Raw genomic sequence first — 16981 nt, forward strand, 5'->3', positions numbered from 1 at the left:
CTTGAACCAATTACGCAGTTGTTTGTGCGGAAGATCAACGAAAATACAAACAAGAACCTGACAAGTACAATGAGGTAGGTATCTCCCGAAAGCCACTCCGACTCCAGGTACAATATTGTTTGAGAAAAGAAAAGAAATTCATCATGATCGTCATCAAACTCAAACTTTTGGTCGTGGATATAGCTCCTTCGCTTTTTCCCCACTGACCCTTGAAACTTGGAAAACCCTGTAGGGCCTGTACAGTTGATCCCCTCCGAGGGGCCAACATGATACACCAGTCGAAACACTTCCCTGTTATCTTTTATCTAACATCTATTACCCGCCACCATTAAAACGGGACCTGGCTGCGACGCTGAGAGTTCATAAGCTTTCGCCGCACTGCCTCGCCGCCCGCATACCCGCTAGCTTTGCGCTTTCTTGTAGGGGTGCGCTGGTCTGCGTGCCGAGCGTGTCGAAACACGCTGGCTGGGCGGGAGGGGGAGTTGGCCGGCATAAATTCCCTGTGCTGTGGGAGTCGAAGCAAGGCTTGGTAGCGGTTGTGATTGCGACGGAAAGCAGTCACAATGCCTCGATCGAGATGGTTCAGGAACCGCTCCGCACTACTGGCTTGTTGCGGGTCGGCTCCGCGATTCGGAGTGGGAGTACCATTTGTACGGTCTCCCACGGTCGCTACCGTCATTGGTGAAGCCAAAGCTTCTTCCTCAAACTCTTTGTCGAGTTCGTCGTCAGACGAGCCATCGCCAAAGTCAATAAAGTCATCTACATTGAGCTGAGCCTCTGGGTCGTCATCTTCATCATCCTCCTCAAAGGAGCTGTCAATGGCAAAATCGCGCGATGGGTAAAATGCCTCTGGGGGACCCATAACTTGGCCCCCTGGGGCAATATCATTGCCGAGCGCTGTCATCATAAGGTTGGCGCTAGAGGCAAGCATAGGGCTGAGATCCAGATGAGGAGATACAAGAGCATCAGTATCACTCTCATCAATCAGATGCATGGTGGTCGCGCGTGGACTGTTGTTCGCAGTGCCGCAAACGCTTGTGGCAGCAGATTCAAGCCAATCATGCCGGGAAGATGCATAAGCGGGAATGATAACTAGGTGCTTGCCAGTGCAATCAACTAGCGCAACGGGCTTGTGAGGATCCGCAACAAAGGTGCCCATGATCGGGCCTCTCCTTCGGCGGGGTGTAGGCTCAGCTTTCTCTTCGACTCCAGCAACCAGAGAGGCGGATGAATCGCGGCGGAGGATAGAGCGGGGGTGGGTGATGGTTGCTGGAGGTGGAAGGTCTTCATCTGTAGTCTCGCCATCATCGGCTTGAAGCGGTTAGCAAAGGAAGTGCCAGGTGTACAGAGTTGTGCATACTCTCATAGCCACTCAGAGAGCCCTCGGAGGCGGCGGCATCGGACTCGACGTGGTAAATGTTTGAATGTCCATAGTCTGAGTCTGCATAGATTTCGTCAGACTGTCGGCGCGACGGGCGGCGAACGACCTCATTGTCACTTTCAATCATGCGTCGTAACTGAGGGTCAAGGCTGTCTTGTTGAAGAAAGTCCCCGGGGACCTCATCCTCGGTGTAAGAGTCGCTGTCGGAGGACGAGTCGGAGTGTTCTTCAAAATGAACACGGCGAGCTACAGGTGTTTCTACTGCAGTCTCGCTAGCTATGTCAGTCTCGCCAAAGGCTTCCATGGCGCTGTACAGCTGGTGTTCGTCAAAAAATGGGGCTGAGGAGAGCAGCAACTCGTCATTGAAGACATTGGGGCCAGCCCAATCATGAGCGCTTGAAGCAGCAGTGTTGGCCGCGCTAGAGAAATCGTGCTCATCCTCTGATTCAAGAATCAAGAGTTCTTCCATGATTTCAACATCTTGTTCTTCGTCATCGCCATCGCTGATATAGTCCACGGCCGCATAAACGTCATCGGAGCTGTCGTCCAGGTCGGGCCCATCGCTGATCTCGGCATCACTGTCCTCATCAGACAGGTTCTTTGTCTTTACACGTTTTGTCGACTTGGTCCCCGCCTTATGTCGGTTCACATACGACGGGGTCAGGAGAATCGGCTGGTCTTCTTCGTCGTCTGCATCTTCTGAATCATTGCCATCGTCGCTCAGGCCTTCCATTGAAGTGACCGAGGACAGGCTGGAGACTGTCGATGAAGATGCCCTCCGTTTCCGGTCTGAGCTCAAATGGCCAAGAGAGACGGACTTGCTGGATCTCTTTGAAGAGCTCGAGTTGTGGTAGTGCGGGTCTTTGGCGATGCCTTTGAGGGCTCGCTTTGAAGGGAGAGTTTTCGGCATTGTTCCAAGTATAGTTGAAAAGGTTCAGGCCAAGGTCTTGCTCAAGATAGGCAGCCAGTAGGAAAGTGGAGATATTGGTGAGAGATTATGGACTCGATAGAGTTTGCTACCCGCAATATGTCAATTGCGTCAATACCTCGAGAAGTATGCGGAGAAGAGGTAGGTTCGGAGTATCGCGGATGTATTGGTGGTAAACTTTTCTTCGTTAAATCGTCAAAGAGGAGCCGTGTCGGATCGTAAGGAGGGGGTATAAGGTGGGTGACAGGTTTGGGATCGAAGGGGTAGGAAAGGGCGGGAGGGTAGGGGTCGCGCAGTGTTATAGCCACAAGAGCACCTTTCCGCCCAGTTCGGACGTCCAAGTGCTTCTTCCGTGAATGTACTAAAGGGCAATTCCGACGCTTGTGCAAGCTGCGTCGAAAGAGATGGATATCGTCAAGTCAAATTGGAGATAATCGGAGCTGCTGGGACTGGGGAACCGGGAGAAGGCTCCCCAGCGAGGAATCTACAGCTCAACGAAAGCCATTGCGGCACGGGATCCTTTGACGATATCGGTTGTATGTGAGGAAGAAGATGGGGGGTAAGTAATAGTATGGATGGGAAGATGAAGGTTGGTTGAGAACCGGGCTGATGGATTGAGGGAGAACAAGAAGGAGGAAAAAGAATGAGGGGTGAGCAACGGCCGTTCTCTGCTGTTATGAGAAAAGAATGAGATGCCAGGGAGGCAGATCCCGTACGGTACGGTACTGTCACGAGTCAATACCGCTCCCGCCTCGGATTCGCTGCCGTGGAGAGTTCTGCTCTCGCGGTGGGGCCAGTCCCCGTTGGCGCATCTAACAGTCTTCTCACTGGGCAGACACCGTATAAACGTGGCCTGTGACTGGTGGACAGCTGTTCACCGCATCTTTTCTTTTTACTTTTTTCTTACTTTTGCCAGGGAGGCTGTCATGCTTCGTATCACTGTTACAGGTGTATCTTCTCTTGCCTCTGGGGTTGCATATGTATTACGAACCGACGGCCATTGGCACAAAGACTGGGGGAGGTCGTATAGTCAGGGATCGGTCTCTATAGAATGAGTCAAGCACAAGTGAAGGCCGAGTCTACCGGCCATGTACTTGTCCTCTGTCGAGTCTTGTCTTGTGCTAAACTACCATAAAAGTCTGAGTGAGAGGCTTAGTCCCGTGTGGTTGGGTACCTTAACTGCGGATGGCGCTCGATCGTCCAGACACGTTACAGCAGCCAATTTATTCATGACTCTAGGCAGCACGCTGATTTGCTTGCATGTCAGACTAAATGCCCGTCCAAGGCATACAGTACAGCTGGAGGTGACTCATCTGAAGAAGCTGCATGACGGCCAGAACCCTGAAAGAGAAAAAAGTGTCTGCTGTTCAGACTGGACTCTGGACTCTGGAGAGATCATAGACATGCAGGCAAATGCAGATCGGGCGACGGCCCAGTGGCAGAACCAACCATGTGAGGGGCATTGAGCTGGACCGTGCTCCAAGCGTCTGCACGCTCATCCTTTATCGTAACTCTGATATCAGCCTGGGGTAGTCGAGCGAGTCTTGGGTGATCAATCACATTCCTCAAAGTACATCCCGGGGGGGTTCGAGTCTCAACTCTCATCCAAGTAAAGAATGTACTCTCGATTGTCGTTTGCTCTGTAGATTCTTCAGGACTGTGACAGGATGGTGGTATGCAGCGGCTAAACATCCCCGGATCCAAAAGGGGAAGAAATCATCCCAAAGACAGGACTTGAATTAGAGGCAAAATTTTGAGACTATCAATTTAGGACCCAAGATTCCTTCTCCTGGCTTAGCTGTTTCAAAGAAAAAAATTGATTATTGCCAGCGCCTCACTCAACCGCCTCGGCTCCTCCGTAGTACCGCCGTCCGTCCTCGAACACGGGACGATGCTCGCCTCCGGAAACAGTTCGAAGTCTTCGGATCAGTCTTCGAGTTTTCGGTCCTGCTCCACCCCAGTGGCAAGCAAACAATGTTCGGCTGGAAAGGATACGTTGTAGATTATTATTGATGATTTCTTGCCAGAGCAATAATAGCATAGCAGCAGAAATATCCCGTCCCAGGACAAGGATGGCTCGTCATGATCTGCATTATTTTCGGCTCAATCCCCTCCGAACCTCCGCCAGCGCGCTAAAGCCCAAGGCACGCATAAGGAACAGACCATCATGCAACCTACTGCATCGAATCCAACAAGCAGATTGGCCGAAAGAGGCGGTAAAGGGGACAGCTGGCTTAACCCCAGTTCCTACAATTAGCTGCATTTAAAGAGGAGCGCTGGGATTTAGCTTAGCATCGTCGAGCCATCTCGCTTTGTATCATTGTAGCGACAAAATCAACAAATTGATTTAGAAAGTCGAAGAACAATCATACGGAAGGAACGTAGCGGGAGCGGCAACAACCTAACACTCCTTCCTTCCTTCCTCGTCACTGCTACCCGCCGGCCTCTGTTATTCCGATACTATACAATCTCGGCATCAAAAAAAGCTTCATAGAGACGCCCCCCTTCAACACCACACGAAGCAAAAACGAATTCCGATGCGGGGAATCGAACCCCGAGCCGTCGCGCTCAGTGATGACGTCAGCTGAAAGGCGACAATGTTAGCCGTTACACCACATCGGATGGTTGTTGAAGACTGTTTTTTGCTTTGACACTGTGTTCATGCTTTATAAACACTGACTTAGGGCTTTGGTGCTTTGGTGCACCCCGCGGGGATCTCTGTTTCTTACTGGTTGTACAGTCGATTTAGATATGAAGTTGAGCGTGTAGATCTGGCCTGCTCTAGGTTCTGTTAATAATGTGGTGCGAGTGGGATAGTGTTGTGGTGTGAACTTGTTCACTATATATCATCTTTGTTCACTATATATTATCTTTGCTCAGTATATATAATCGCGGCTCATTGTGAAAGTTGCTTGAGAGGTCATTTACCAGCATACCTGGAGAACTACAACAGAAGAGTTTGAAGGTCTTTATATTCAATCCTTGAGCCCTCGTGGAGAGCGGCATTCCAGTAAGTGACAAAGGCCTTAGATTGGAGTTAGGGTACACCTCCAATATCTACCGAGGATAGCTACGAGGTAAGAGATTCTGTCTGTCCTACAGAACAGCACGCATTCATAGATAAGCCTAGCCTCGAGTCTATGTTATACAAACCTCTGCTTGGCAGTAGGCCAGTAATTCACACCCAAGGTAGCATCGGAGAACCCGAAAAGGTCTGATACAATCCAGAAGGACCCCCTCAAGGATAATCAATCCACTCGACCAAAGAGCGCTCCAGGCTGACCGAATCTGATGTCAACAACATACCATCCCAGCGAACGATCTGGGAGGTGAGGCTGTATTCTGATGTATCCTCCACTAAAGAGACGATGCTCTGGGCTCGCTTTAACCAAAACGGGTGCAACTCATTGCCTTGACTATAAAGACTTGGTACTGTTGCCGGATGAAAAAGCCTGACCCATCGATCCACGACATGCTTAGCCTTACTCAATGCCACCTTGTAAGTCTCTCGCGACGACAACCTTGAGTCGTTGTTCCTAACCGGAACTCTCTCATTGGCCAACTCCATTCCAATTAACCCCTCAATCCGACGCACAGCAGAGGTTGGCACCCAGGTGAAAGAGATTTGTGATAGAGCAAGGGAGGAGCGTTCCAACTCGTGGGCCCTGAAGCCCATATCTCGACGCGAACATCCAATCTTGACAAGATCGGCATGTTCCATTAAAAGACCTATATAAATTATAGATCGCTCCTGGGACTCGTCCAGTGTACGTGTGAGCTTATTTTGGAGAAACCGCATGATATTGGAATTGATTGCGGCAGGAGAGCAACGCTTTTTGTTGTATGGGACAGAGTACGCCCCATGTAATGAGCTTCTCGCTGTTGCCCCGTGCCCACGTGGAGCGTTCTCATCTGGAGACAAATGCGGCGACAAGCTGTAAGCATAGATGTGAGGCTTATTCTAAATGGAGACGTATGATGAAAATTTACCTGCTTGGAGTCATGGCCTGGTTTTGTTCTGTTCCAGCTCGTTGCCTGGGTAAAACAGCCGTTTTCTCGCCGTCAAATGGGTTCAGCGGTTTGATCCGACCTACCCAACGACGAAGCTCCCCAGCAACAGCAATGAAACCTGGGTCATCCTTGTTCGCAAACTTTGTCATACCCATATGATTGTCATGAATGCCAATAAATGGGTGCCCATGGAGGATAGCCGAAGCAAGAGGAACAACCTGTGGCAGTTACAATTAGCTCTGTAGATGCAGGCCATCGACCAATAGATCTGGGAGGCGGCGGCATTGACTTACGACCCCAATTCCTGGAAGAGGTAGCTCTTCATAGAAGGTCGTGATTTTTATATCCCTCCCCTGAACAGACCGCGTGAAGGCATGAAAGCTGTTTTGAATTCTTGCAAGCACCTCTGAGTCTTGCTTGAGAACTTCCAATATCTGCGAATTCGTTTGCTTGACAAGGCCGACTGACCTGGCGAGTTGTTCAGCCCACGGGGCAAGAGCTGATCCACTGTGCGGTGTTCCGAGGAATATAATTCCAACGGTATGTTGAGCGAGTACCTTGAGATGATCGTCCGGTGAGATCTGGGAAGTGTTAATGGCCTCAACCTCAGTTAGATCTCAGTCTAAGTGCCGCATAGAGATCCCTTACATCTTGACACACCAGCCCCCCTAAACTATGGCAAACAAATATAAGGGGCCGTTCATTCTAACGGTATCAGTACTGTTCCCACACCAAGATGAACCACTTACAGTTCCATCTCTTTCTCGCCAGGTGGCCAAAGCCGTGACAAGATTCATCGCATGATTTGCAATATTATTGATCGAGACCATACCCCGCCAGTCAGTCACATTGGCATCATAGCCGAATGTTAGTATCCGCGCGTTTGGTATCTCAGCTGGCAATAGATCCTCAGGCCAGGAGGCGATAGCATTTGGCGCTGTCCAGGTTCTTTCTCGGTCCCCGGTAAGACCATGGACAAAGATTATGCTGCCACGAGGTCAGTTGATCACGCAAAAAGAGTCTCATATATCCAAATTCGTACTCCACAGTGGGCTGAGAGAGTCCTCTTGCCAGTAACTTTAGACCGGTCGGAGACCTTGCTCTATCAGAGGCGTTTTCTTGATTATCGACCAGGCTCCCTGCATCTATAGGCAATTCAGGTCTCCACCATGAAGAGAGAAACCTATGCATTGCAGAGATACGAGTAGCCCAGGACGCGCAAATACTTCCAACAAGTTGTCGACGGAGGATAGGTGAAAGGGAAGGCGGCTGAGAAGGTTGAGGCAGCAGTCACATGGGGCCGCTAAGGAACAAGATCCCTGTTGCTGAACTTCTGGAGGGGCTTGGCTCGGCCAAAAGATAGAAACAGATAGCATTAGATAACATGTGCATAAAGTACATATCAGCCACTCAGCTCATACGTCTCCTCAGCCTGTCTCTCGAAAGCCAGAGAATCAACCATCGGTAGAGGGCCAACCTTCTCCTTACTCTCGAGCTCGGGGACCGGTCTCCTGCAGCCCTCCATCTCAGACACCTCAGCCGGAAGATGGACCTCTTCTGCAGAGGCATTCCCGTGCCGTTTCCAACGCACGAAGAGTACCCCCCCGACTACCACAAGAAGCAAGACCCCAGCGCTGACCCCGACTCCTATCCCAGCCTTTGCCCCAGTTGATAACTCCGATCCATAAGTATCCGCTGGCACTTCGTCACTCACCCCATCGGACGGAGCTGATGTCTGTGTATGATGGATAGCAGTCCCTGTCACCGTCGTCACCGTCGGCACCGCCGTAACCGTGACAGTATCTGGCGCCGTAATCGTCACTGTCGCTGTGGTGGTAGACGGCTCAGTGATCGGATTCACCAGCAAATAATCCGTAAAGCTGACACCATTCCAGTTCCCGTTAGAAGTCTCATAAAATACGAACGTAATCGTGGACGTCTCATTGGGACGCAGAGCCGGGAGAAAGGTGGGTGGGAGGACGGTTGATCGTTTCTCGGCAGCAACGGTGGTCTTGGTAACAAAAACTCTGTGCCCAAGGTCTTGCGTGTAAGTGATCCCAATGGTGAAGGGCGCTGTAAAGGTCTCTGGCTCCTTGTAGTCCCAGCGCACGGTGAAGGAATCGGTGGGGATGGGGATGGGGCCGCCAATGTTGCTGGAGATAAACCACCCTGGGTCGTCACAGAGGTTATTGTGGTGTCTCCTTGAGGTGTTACAACGGGAACGGGACCTACATTGCGATAGGACTGTCGATACTCCGTAGAGAAAGAGAAGGCAGTGACGGAAAAACATTGAGAAGACGAAGCTAGATGAGGAGGACTCGTGAGAGAATGAAGAGTGCAAGATCGACAACCTTGGAACTCGGTTGCCCCTGAGAGTAGTAAGGACTCTCAGATATCTTCATGATTGCTTGTTACACAACTGTTGAAACCACCTGTCGTTCGACATAGCAAGATAGCCTGATTGGCGTCGGTCCAGGAATCAGGTACCGGGTTCCGTATTGTCATGGAAGAGGTGTGAGGATAAAGACAGGGGAATAAATGGTGCTACTCGGGATGTTCATATAACCACCGAGCCGAGTTCAGATGGACGACGAAAAGCACAAAAAAGGTTGATATCATTGTGTAACCGGCATCAGATCCTATGCTCACCATGCTGGGATGCTGCAGTATAGAAGTTGAATGATCTGGCGCGATAATAAAAGGATGGATTTGTCCAAGGTATCGAATTTCTTATACTACGGTGAAGCCTACATAGGAGTTTTGATGTGCTCAATGGAATCTACCTGGCCAAGTATTATATTCGTTTCCCAGGGGCCTATCTCCAAACCAGGCAGTGGGTACCATCGCAATTGAAAGAGCGGAGTGGGTACAGAAATGGACATCAGATATCGTTGGCAGTCTGTTCAGTTGTACAAAACTCAAACCAGGAGGCAAGGAACGGGTGAGAGAAAAGAGACAAATAACGCGTTGCAATGCGATTAGTCGTTGCTTCGTTGCGGTCGGCCGGCCTGGGAGCAGAGAGTGTAGGTCATTAATCCGAATCGGCAACTGTTGCATGTTCTGACATTCTGGTTGTAAACATTGTGCTTTGAGTTGGTACAGATAGATGGCTTTTTTTTGAGTTTTGTGTTTTTGTTTCTGACTGTCGTGCATCATGTGGACATTAAGGGTTATCTCAAGCTGTAGATGTTAGCTCATAGCAGTTCTACCGTAACTCAAGTAGAGTTGGTAAATTACTGAAGCTCCCCAAGTTTCAAGTCGTCGATGTGATTGCACATGGCAACGAACAGATCAAAAAAGAATTTGTGTCCCATTTCCATCTCGAATTGCATGTTTCCGCTGCGTTTGAAGATATCCCTGGTGCGAATGACCATGGCCAGGTAATGAGCGCGCAGCCGGTACTCTGAGTCCGGGGTATTGTCGTATGCGTACCGCGCCGACCGGATTATGACCTCGATTGGGATCCCAGTTTGCAGACCCTGCTTGCGAAGAGCAAGATCCTTGAGTTCCTCCAAGCCATATTTCTCGGCTGCGCAGTACACGGCAGTATCCCGGAGGACGAGATCGCCCACTCCGGAGTGATAGATCGTCGCTTGGCTCAGGCCGCTGTCACTGGGGTTTTGGGGGTCCTGAAAGCTTTCGAGTTCCCATGTCTTCCGGCTTTTATTGCGTTGCAAGCGCGGAGTGTAATCGCCTTTGTATAGGAACTCAAGAACACAGGATAGGATTTCCGGTTCTCTGAAGAAGTGTTAGCGGAGCTAAATACAGAAGAACGAACATACATACTCCTCTGGCAAAAGCAACGCCTTGTTGACGCTTCCTGTAGGAAATTGATCCCGGAGAACCGAGGCAAAAAATGGAGACCGGGAGAGGATGTTCTCGTGAGCCACGAAAAGACGCTGATCCCGGCTCACAACCAAGGTGACAATAGGACTTAGGAGCGGACTGCAGTGATTAGCCAAAATCCGCTGCGTGACTGTAACTACTTACTCATCAGTTGGACTTTGCAGAGACTCCTGCATCTTCTTCTTCGCATGTCCCATGAAAGACTTCCTGGGGGACTTGGTGGACTTGGCCACCTTGTCCCTCGAGAAAAAAGAGCGTTTGACAGCCATGCTGCCCTCCATCCACTCTACCAGGAACAATACGAGACAGCGCCAAGTGTAGAGGCAAAGGAGTGACAGAAGGAACCAGAAGACAGGAAAAGAGTGGACGGCGTAGTCGAAAGACAGAAACGATGTAGCCGAGTCACGCACGTTGCATGAGAAGAGTCCTGGAAGCTTTCCCAAGACAAGATCCGTCTCGTAGTTGAAGGCCTTCATTGATAGAAAAGCCGACTACTGACGATTGAGAAGGAACGGAGTCCTGGAAGCACAGCTTACGCGAACGCGCATCTACGGTTTATTTCGTCAAGAAATAAATGCAGATGTTCGTAGCGTAGATTTTGTCGACTCTGTGAAGCGTGGGGAGAAAAAAGAGGAGAGAAGTCGAAGCGCTGAAGATGACGATCAGATACAAGGCAGCAGCACGCGCGATCATGTGATGAAACCTATAGGAGTCATGTGCTGCAGGGAATTGGAGAATTCTGGTCTTTTTTTCATCTTCAGTTCGTCATTGGAGGGGTAGAGAATTAGTCGGTCTGTTATACCTCATTTTCACCCAATGAGGTAACGAGGATGCCGTCGAGTCAACTGGGTGGCTGTGCAGAGAATACCTATCCGTTATCAGAGTACTCCGTATGAAAAGTAATCCACTATGCAGGTGGTAATTGGCAATGACTCGACTCAAACACATCATCAAGGAGATACAGGCTGGACTTCGACATGTTGACTCAGGCAGACAAGCAAATGAATATATGAATATCAGCAACACCTTGGTAACCGACACAACTCACAACACCCTCCAAGCACCCACAATGACCATACAACCACAACATATCAAGTAGACTTGTTACGTCCGCGCTTGGGCTTCTTGGCAGGAGTCTCATCAGACTCGGTTTCACCATCATCCTCAATCGTCTTCTTTCCGCGCTTGGGGCGAGTAGTGGCAACGGATCCTTTGCTAGGTTTACGACCCTTTTTCGCAGCTTTGGGCTCTGGCTCCGGCTCTGGTTCTGGTTCCGACTCGAAAGCTTCAAAGTCGTCGTCCTCGTCACTTATCTCGTCGTCAGAGATGACGGGCGCTTTTTTCGTGGCTTTTCTCTTCGCTCTCTTCGGCTTTGCAGGCTCTACGCCATCGACATCCTCGTCGTTGGCCTGAGCAAGGCCACGCTTCTTGGCTTTCGATGTTTTGGCAGGAGTTTCATCCTCGGATTCTTCAGCCTTGACCTTCTGCACAGAATCAGTCGGTTTGTTTTACTTGTACAGGGAAACAGAAATCCAAACCTTGCCAGCCTTGCCCTTTGAGGATTTAGCAGGAGTTTCCTCATTTGATTTCTCCTCTTCGGTCTGTACCAGCACCCGGGTTAGCCATACCACTCGTTCATATTGCTCGTTGAGATCGTGCGAGAAAATACCTACCTTATCTTTCTTCTTGGCCGCCTTCTTGGGAGTGCGCACGCGGAAGCCAGTCATACCAGGTCTGTTCATCTCACGGTCCTATCCAAGGTCAGCGATGGGTGCGATAGCACAACGAGACCCGCGACTCACGCCCTTCCAGTCCTCGTCAGCAACGTGGCCTTGATCCAGAGCCTTTTGGACCTTCTCCTGAAACTCAGCGGGAATTTCGTCATACCCGTCAAGCAAGTCAAGGTCTTGATCATCATCCTCCCCAACAAGCTCTCTCAAATTCTGGATGATCTTGGGTGTAACGCATCCCCTTTGTATAGTATTAGAAGATTGACAGATACTATCGTTTATGGCCGTCCAGGTGGGGTATATCATACTCACCAGTGCCTCCAGTAAAAGGCTTGGATTCTCTCCGTGTCAACCCACGAGCCGAACCGGATCTCGCCTTTTGGGATCTTGATCTTCTGATCCTTGCATTCTTTGTTTTGGCAACCTGCGCGACCGGTAGGAGCTTCCTCTGATGTGTGTTAGAGTCACGAACAGCTCAATTGATGGTGTGGGATTCTTGCCGATGCGGTAGGTTGGCATGGTGACGGGCCGCGACTACCTAAGTGCGTAACTTGGTCCTCCCTAACAAGGTCGGCAAGTCGAGCAAAGACAAAAATAAGGGGGTAAATAGAGTCTATAGAATCTGGACAGTGGATTAGAGGGAGACTATGATGATGCGGGCGATGGTGAAGGAGGAATGGATAGAAGGAAGTGAGAGGGAGTTGAGGGAGACCTGTTAGCGGAGAAGCAACGAACGGAACCCGCCAAAGACCAAGTCCGCAGACAGGCATTGCTTGCTGCGTATGCGATGCTTATTTTTGATAGTGAGCTTTGTATTCAGCTTTTAGATTATTGGAAAATCGAAGGGAAAAGTTATGTATGATTATTATTGCTGTGGGTTCCTCAAAAACCCGCTATTCGCACCGAAGCAGCCCCAGGTCAAGACTATTTATCCAAACTAAACGCACGCTGAGTTGAAGATTAAACGTCAGATAGGAAAACTGTCAATAGAAGTAGATCATGGAATAGATCACAGTGTTCATCTGTTCTCGGCAGATGCATCCAGCATCAGCTCCTTGAGAGCATTAACATGCTTTTTCAGCATCACCACAGCACCCAAGCTAAGGCGAGAGCAAAACAACGATGCTGGGGGTTCCTGTTTAGCCTGCACAGACACACGGTCATAATGCTCAATCATCCGGGATGCTTCCTCGATGGCTCTATGTAAGAGGCCTGGGCGGGTTGAGGATGGGTCGGGGAGATAATGCCAGATTAAAGCGTCCTCCAGCCCGCGTATCGGGTTTTCCAGGGCATGTAGGATGAATCTGCGAGTCATCACAAATACCTTTTCGGTGTATTGGGATGACTCGAGATGTCTGGTATCTTCAACGGCAAAAGCTTCGTACCCTGCCTCGTCTGAGAGAGAGTTTAGTAAATACTCGAATCGATTGTTAGAGGACTTACTGTAAAACGGTGTCTTGACGAGAACAAGCCCCATGATAGAGACTAGTATTTGCAAGATAGTAGATTTGGTAGGTGACCAGGTTTCCTCTGGGTTTTGCGTAGGCCAAGTTCCCAGGATACTAAGGCAGATCTTACCATCCTCATAAAGATTCGGGTTGATAGGTCCCTGTCCGAATGCCCACGAGTGAAAGAACATCGAGGGAGGCTTATAAGGGAAGTCTGAAGTAAAGTGCATATCGATCACAAATGGTGCGTATTCATAGGGCGTGCCCTCCGGGCCTATAATCAATACCCGCAAAAGGTCCAACCGAGACTCCCACGAGCGTACGAAGATTCCGGGCGGTAATGAAGTTTCAAGGATCTGAAACTCTTTCCGAATGCGCTTTAATAGTGGTGCAAGAGTCACTGCCCTGTAGCTAGCGTGTGTGAAATGATGATCAAAGGGAGGTAGATCCTCCAGCACAGCAAAACTTGGAGGAGCCGACGATGGCATGGGAAGGTTGATGATGCGGTATGAGTTTGGCTTTTTGGACCCTGGGGTAGATGTCATATTAGTGGCTTCCTCCTGTGCGCGGGGCATTGGCAGGTTACCAGGGGCTATATCCTTCAAACCGATCTTGTTCATCTTAATCCCTCCTACTCCGTGAGCATCATCGCCGCTGTGTGAAGCACGATCCAGCTCCTCAGAGTTCACGGAGCCACTACTGTCATCATCCGTAATCCAGCCATCGTCCATGATATCCGTTACCCGAGTAACTTCATTATGAACTGACGACGAGACTAGAGAGCTAGGATATGAACTAGAGCTCGGTAATGCAGGCGACACTAGAGATAATGGGAAGAGCATGTCTTCCTTTGGCATTACCATTAGTATTCTTTCGAAAGGTATTTGGACATCGCGACTTTTAATAGGACCCGGAAACCGGACAGTGATGGCGCCGTTGATATCCATTCCTACGATCTTCCCAAAGAAGTCAACAGGTGGCATTGGATCGTTATTGTGGACACTGTACCGTCGGCGTAAGGAAGGTGCGCGTATCGCAGTCGTTTCCCGGAACCACTCGCAAGTGATCATTGCGGCCTTCATCAACACAAGGTATAAAAACGTGCATGTATACCTTGCTGAAGCAAGCGGCTGCTCGCGACAGGAGCCAGCCAGTGCGACCAACTCGTGAACATGTGTAGGAGACATAACTGATTGATCAACTGTTTCTGGGGCGACAATCACTAAATCATCAATAAACCTGCTTAGGGCAGGAAAAGTTGCAAGTTCGTAGATCGAAACACAGTTGATTGCATCACCCAGGCGGCCCAAGAAAGACCCAGGGACTAGTGTATTGCCTCCTTCAGTGAGCCCGACATCCGGACTTTGAAACCAGCGGACAGAGGCTATCCGCTCTTCGCTATCGACTTTCTGGACGATCCCGATTTGCTGTACTCGAAGTGTCTCACTTTCACGATACATGGAGTGATAAGGAGTCTTCAAGCTGTTGGCAGAAGCAGCGCTGCTGACGTTTTCAACACTGTCCTTCAGGACGACTATATTACCCGGCCATAGTTCGTCGTTGCCGACATTGGATTGCCGCAGGGAAGTGGCAGCTTCGCTGGTGCGGCTTCCATCTTGCCACTGCACAACGAGCTCTGTCTTAGTCGCAACAACCCGAAAGACATTCAAGTCATGCCCATAGGTCTGATCTGGCAAAATATGCTGGTAACCAGGGTATTTCGTTTTTGCACCTACAGGGTCACGTAGCCGGACTCTGTCCCCGACGTCAAGCAGCGGCTGGGACTTCGCTGCCTGTGACTCTTGGGTGGTTGCAAGCTCAAAATCACATATCACAGCATCTGCCCGCAGGACAGACGCTCTTAATACCTCATTCGGAGATCCATATCCTTGATGTCCGCTGGAGAACACATTCGGACACAGCCACTCAACATGGACATTCTCTGCAGGGGTTGCCAGCACGTAACCTTGGACCACTGACCGTTCGTTCCCAGATGGCCAATCGACTCGGTCAATATCCGACCTCTTTACAAGGACCGACTGACCGGGGTGGATAAAGTCTGCCTCAGTAGACCACAGCTGCCTGTCATTTCCCATATCGTGGCAGTTGAGGTCTGACTTTGATATGATATTCGCAGGGTTGGCATAAACGGGAAGCTCCAAGCCAGAGGAATCGAGAAGTGATACAACTTTTGAGTTTGGAAGAAGTATTACAGTGTCCCGTTCAACTTCATGAATGACCCCTACTTTCTGTTGATAGACGATGTGCTCATCTTCTGACAGCTCCTCAGCTATCTTGAGATCCGATTGCGGGACATCAAAAAGCAAGCAAATGTTGGTTTCGAGAGTCTCACTCGCAGTAAGACTTTCAGAACAACGTTCGAAAGACTTCTCGGTGAATTGAAGCGAAAGGTAGTCACCTGTCACAGAATCAATGGGCCGAAAGACAATTGGCTCGAGGGTGCATTTTGTTGCTGTGCTGATGACTTGGCCTCTCATTTTGTTGGATGAAAATCGTTCTACCGGATCACCCATATCAAATAGACGGTCAATAAGCTCGAGATCATTTTCATGAACGAGTGAGCAACCTTGAGAAAGCTCAACGAATACGACAAATACATAACCCCTAGGCGGCTAATGCAGTTAGAATATGACTTCCAAGTAAATATTTGACTTACCACACCCGTCGCTACAGCTTCATTGACAATAGCTTCCGGTACCTCAGTATACCGAAAATGTGGGATATCGGCCAGGGTCTCGGGAGTATCAAGCTCAAAGAAACACTCTATTAGCGCAATGCACGATAGTATAGACTTCGGAGCGAGAAGCATACACCATCCGGGGTTACCTGTTTATTTACAATTAGTTCCGCTTAGTGACAGCATGTATCAACTCACAGCCACATGTCCAACTAATGATCGATTGGATTTGAGGCAACAGACATCCCGGTAGCCGAACTGACGAATGAAGCAGTCAGCACGACAGCTACTTTCCAAGTCCCACCCCAGATTTGTCGTCTGCATGCTGCAGACTCATGAGACGTAACTCTTTTATTAGCAGATAGGGGAGGATACTAGCCTTGGGCGTAGGTCCTGTTTCAGCCTGAGGGGTTTTCATTGCCAAGGTGAGCTCTGACTCCATGGGCATATGGCGGGGCAGCTGCGTATCGTGTAGGTCAGCATATTGGTTGCTTGAGAATCGATGGGTGGTAAAATATACCTCTTGTTGAACTGAAGCTGCTCGATGATGTCTCAAGGGCGGGTAAGCCCAGTGGCATTAGCTTGTCGAAGAATGACAAGTCCTGGCATCAAATGAATCCTCAAGGACAGCTGAATGAAGAGAGCGAGCGAATCGAGTGATACAAGTCAATCCGGAGCTTGAGTAGATAGGTTATATAAAGGTAGATGGTAGTGAATTATAGAGTAAAAAAGAATGAAATATCTACACCTGCTGATCTCCAATGAGCCAGGATTGGAAAATAGGCAATGAAATCGATGTTGATTAAGCATGAAATATGGCAAGAGAAAGAGATACGATATCGGATAATTATGAGCCAAAGATCTATCGATCTTCAGCTCGTTAGGCTGTCACATGCTGACGCCCGGTTGACAATGGTTTGCAACTTGCAGGTGACTGCT

General features: G+C 49.6%; 5 protein-coding genes and 1 non-coding gene across 6 annotated transcripts; all 6 read right to left on the bottom strand.

Moving 5' to 3' along the window:
- Positions 1–203: 203 nt before the first annotated feature.
- BJY04DRAFT_109200 (uncharacterized protein) lies at positions 204–2507 on the bottom strand. Its single transcript, XM_073708101.1, has 2 exons — positions 1361–2507; positions 204–1311 (listed from the first exon to the last, which is right to left on the bottom strand). The coding sequence occupies exons 1-2, from the start codon at positions 2289–2291 to the stop codon at positions 329–331; spliced, it is 1914 nt and encodes a 637-aa protein (XP_073568475.1). The 5' UTR covers positions 2292–2507; the 3' UTR covers positions 204–328.
- Positions 2508–4841: 2334 nt separating this feature from the next.
- BJY04DRAFT_t122 lies at positions 4842–4931 on the bottom strand. The gene has a single exon. It is a non-coding gene; the product is annotated as a tRNA-Glu (tRNA).
- Positions 4932–5333: 402 nt separating this feature from the next.
- BJY04DRAFT_195344 (uncharacterized protein) lies at positions 5334–7560 on the bottom strand. Its single transcript, XM_073712198.1, has 6 exons — positions 7363–7560; positions 7070–7307; positions 6969–7025; positions 6614–6919; positions 6300–6538; positions 5334–6244 (listed from the first exon to the last, which is right to left on the bottom strand). Exons 1-6 carry the CDS (start codon positions 7509–7511, stop codon positions 5548–5550), a joined length of 1686 nt encoding a protein of 561 aa, XP_073568476.1. The 5' UTR covers positions 7512–7560; the 3' UTR covers positions 5334–5547.
- Positions 7561–8849: 1289 nt separating this feature from the next.
- BJY04DRAFT_229694 (uncharacterized protein) lies at positions 8850–10642 on the bottom strand (the record flags this gene model as incomplete). Its single annotated transcript, XM_073719122.1, has 3 exons — positions 8850–10058; positions 10107–10265; positions 10311–10642. The coding sequence occupies 3 exons, from the start codon at positions 10640–10642 to the stop codon at positions 9554–9556; spliced, it is 996 nt and encodes a 331-aa protein (XP_073568477.1). The 3' UTR covers positions 8850–9553.
- Positions 10643–10979: 337 nt separating this feature from the next.
- BJY04DRAFT_195357 (uncharacterized protein) lies at positions 10980–12572 on the bottom strand. Its single transcript, XM_073712199.1, has 6 exons — positions 12397–12572; positions 12209–12344; positions 11969–12137; positions 11840–11917; positions 11705–11767; positions 10980–11650 (listed from the first exon to the last, which is right to left on the bottom strand). The coding sequence occupies exons 1-6, from the start codon at positions 12413–12415 to the stop codon at positions 11258–11260; spliced, it is 858 nt and encodes a 285-aa protein (XP_073568478.1). The 5' UTR covers positions 12416–12572; the 3' UTR covers positions 10980–11257.
- Positions 12573–12752: 180 nt separating this feature from the next.
- Positions 12753–16844, bottom strand: BJY04DRAFT_195362 (ubiquitin-conjugating enzyme E2). Its single transcript, XM_073712200.1, has 8 exons — positions 16563–16844; positions 16422–16502; positions 16241–16300; positions 16177–16191; positions 16022–16114; positions 13931–15977; positions 13340–13873; positions 12753–13291 (listed from the first exon to the last, which is right to left on the bottom strand). The coding sequence occupies exons 2-8, from the start codon at positions 16488–16490 to the stop codon at positions 12915–12917; spliced, it is 3195 nt and encodes a 1064-aa protein (XP_073568479.1). The 5' UTR covers positions 16491–16502; positions 16563–16844; the 3' UTR covers positions 12753–12914.
- Positions 16845–16981: the final 137 nt, after the last annotated feature.

The sequence above is a fragment of the Aspergillus karnatakaensis genome (assembly GCF_047715665.1).
Source record: "Aspergillus karnatakaensis strain CBS 102800 unplaced genomic scaffold BJY04scaffold_44, whole genome shotgun sequence".
In the NCBI taxonomy this organism is placed as follows: domain Eukaryota; kingdom Fungi; phylum Ascomycota; class Eurotiomycetes; order Eurotiales; family Aspergillaceae; genus Aspergillus; species Aspergillus karnatakaensis.

What these genes read in the sequence shown, in the direction of transcription:
- BJY04DRAFT_195357 (XM_073712199.1), bottom strand. An exon ending in CGGCCAAGAAGAAAGATAAG is followed by an intron (nt 11,768 to 11,839) that starts GTAGGTATTTTC and finishes GTGCTGGTACAG; the next exon opens with ACCGAAGAGGAGAAATCAAA. An exon ending in CAAAGGGCAAGGCTGGCAAG is followed by an intron (nt 11,651 to 11,704) that starts GTTTGGATTTCT and finishes GATTCTGTGCAG; the next exon opens with AAGGTCAAGGCTGAAGAATC.
- BJY04DRAFT_195344 (XM_073712198.1), bottom strand. Translation starts at nt 7,511, where the DNA reads ATGCATAGGTTTCTCTCTTCATGGTGGAGACCTGAATTGCCTATAGAT. An exon ending in CTCTCTCAGCCCACTGTGGA is followed by an intron (nt 7,308 to 7,362) that starts GTACGAATTTGG and finishes ACCTCGTGGCAG; the next exon opens with CATAATCTTTGTCCATGGTC. An exon ending in GGGGGCTGGTGTGTCAAGAT is followed by an intron (nt 6,920 to 6,968) that starts GTAAGGGATCTC and finishes ACTGAGGTTGAG; the next exon opens with GCCATTAACACTTCCCAGAT.
- BJY04DRAFT_195362 (XM_073712200.1), bottom strand. Translation starts at nt 16,490, where the DNA reads ATGCCCATGGAGTCAGAGCTCACCTTGGCAATGAAAACCCCTCAGGCT. An exon ending in AAGCTGTAGCGACGGGTGTG is followed by an intron (nt 15,978 to 16,021) that starts GTAAGTCAAATA and finishes TAACTGCATTAG; the next exon opens with CCGCCTAGGGGTTATGTATT. An exon ending in TTTGAAGGATATAGCCCCTG is followed by an intron (nt 13,874 to 13,930) that starts GTAACCTGCCAA and finishes CATCTACCCCAG; the next exon opens with GGTCCAAAAAGCCAAACTCA.
- BJY04DRAFT_109200 (XM_073708101.1), bottom strand. Translation starts at nt 2,291, where the DNA reads ATGCCGAAAACTCTCCCTTCAAAGCGAGCCCTCAAAGGCATCGCCAAA. An exon ending in CTCTCTGAGTGGCTATGAGA is followed by an intron (nt 1,312 to 1,360) that starts GTATGCACAACT and finishes AACCGCTTCAAG; the next exon opens with CCGATGATGGCGAGACTACA.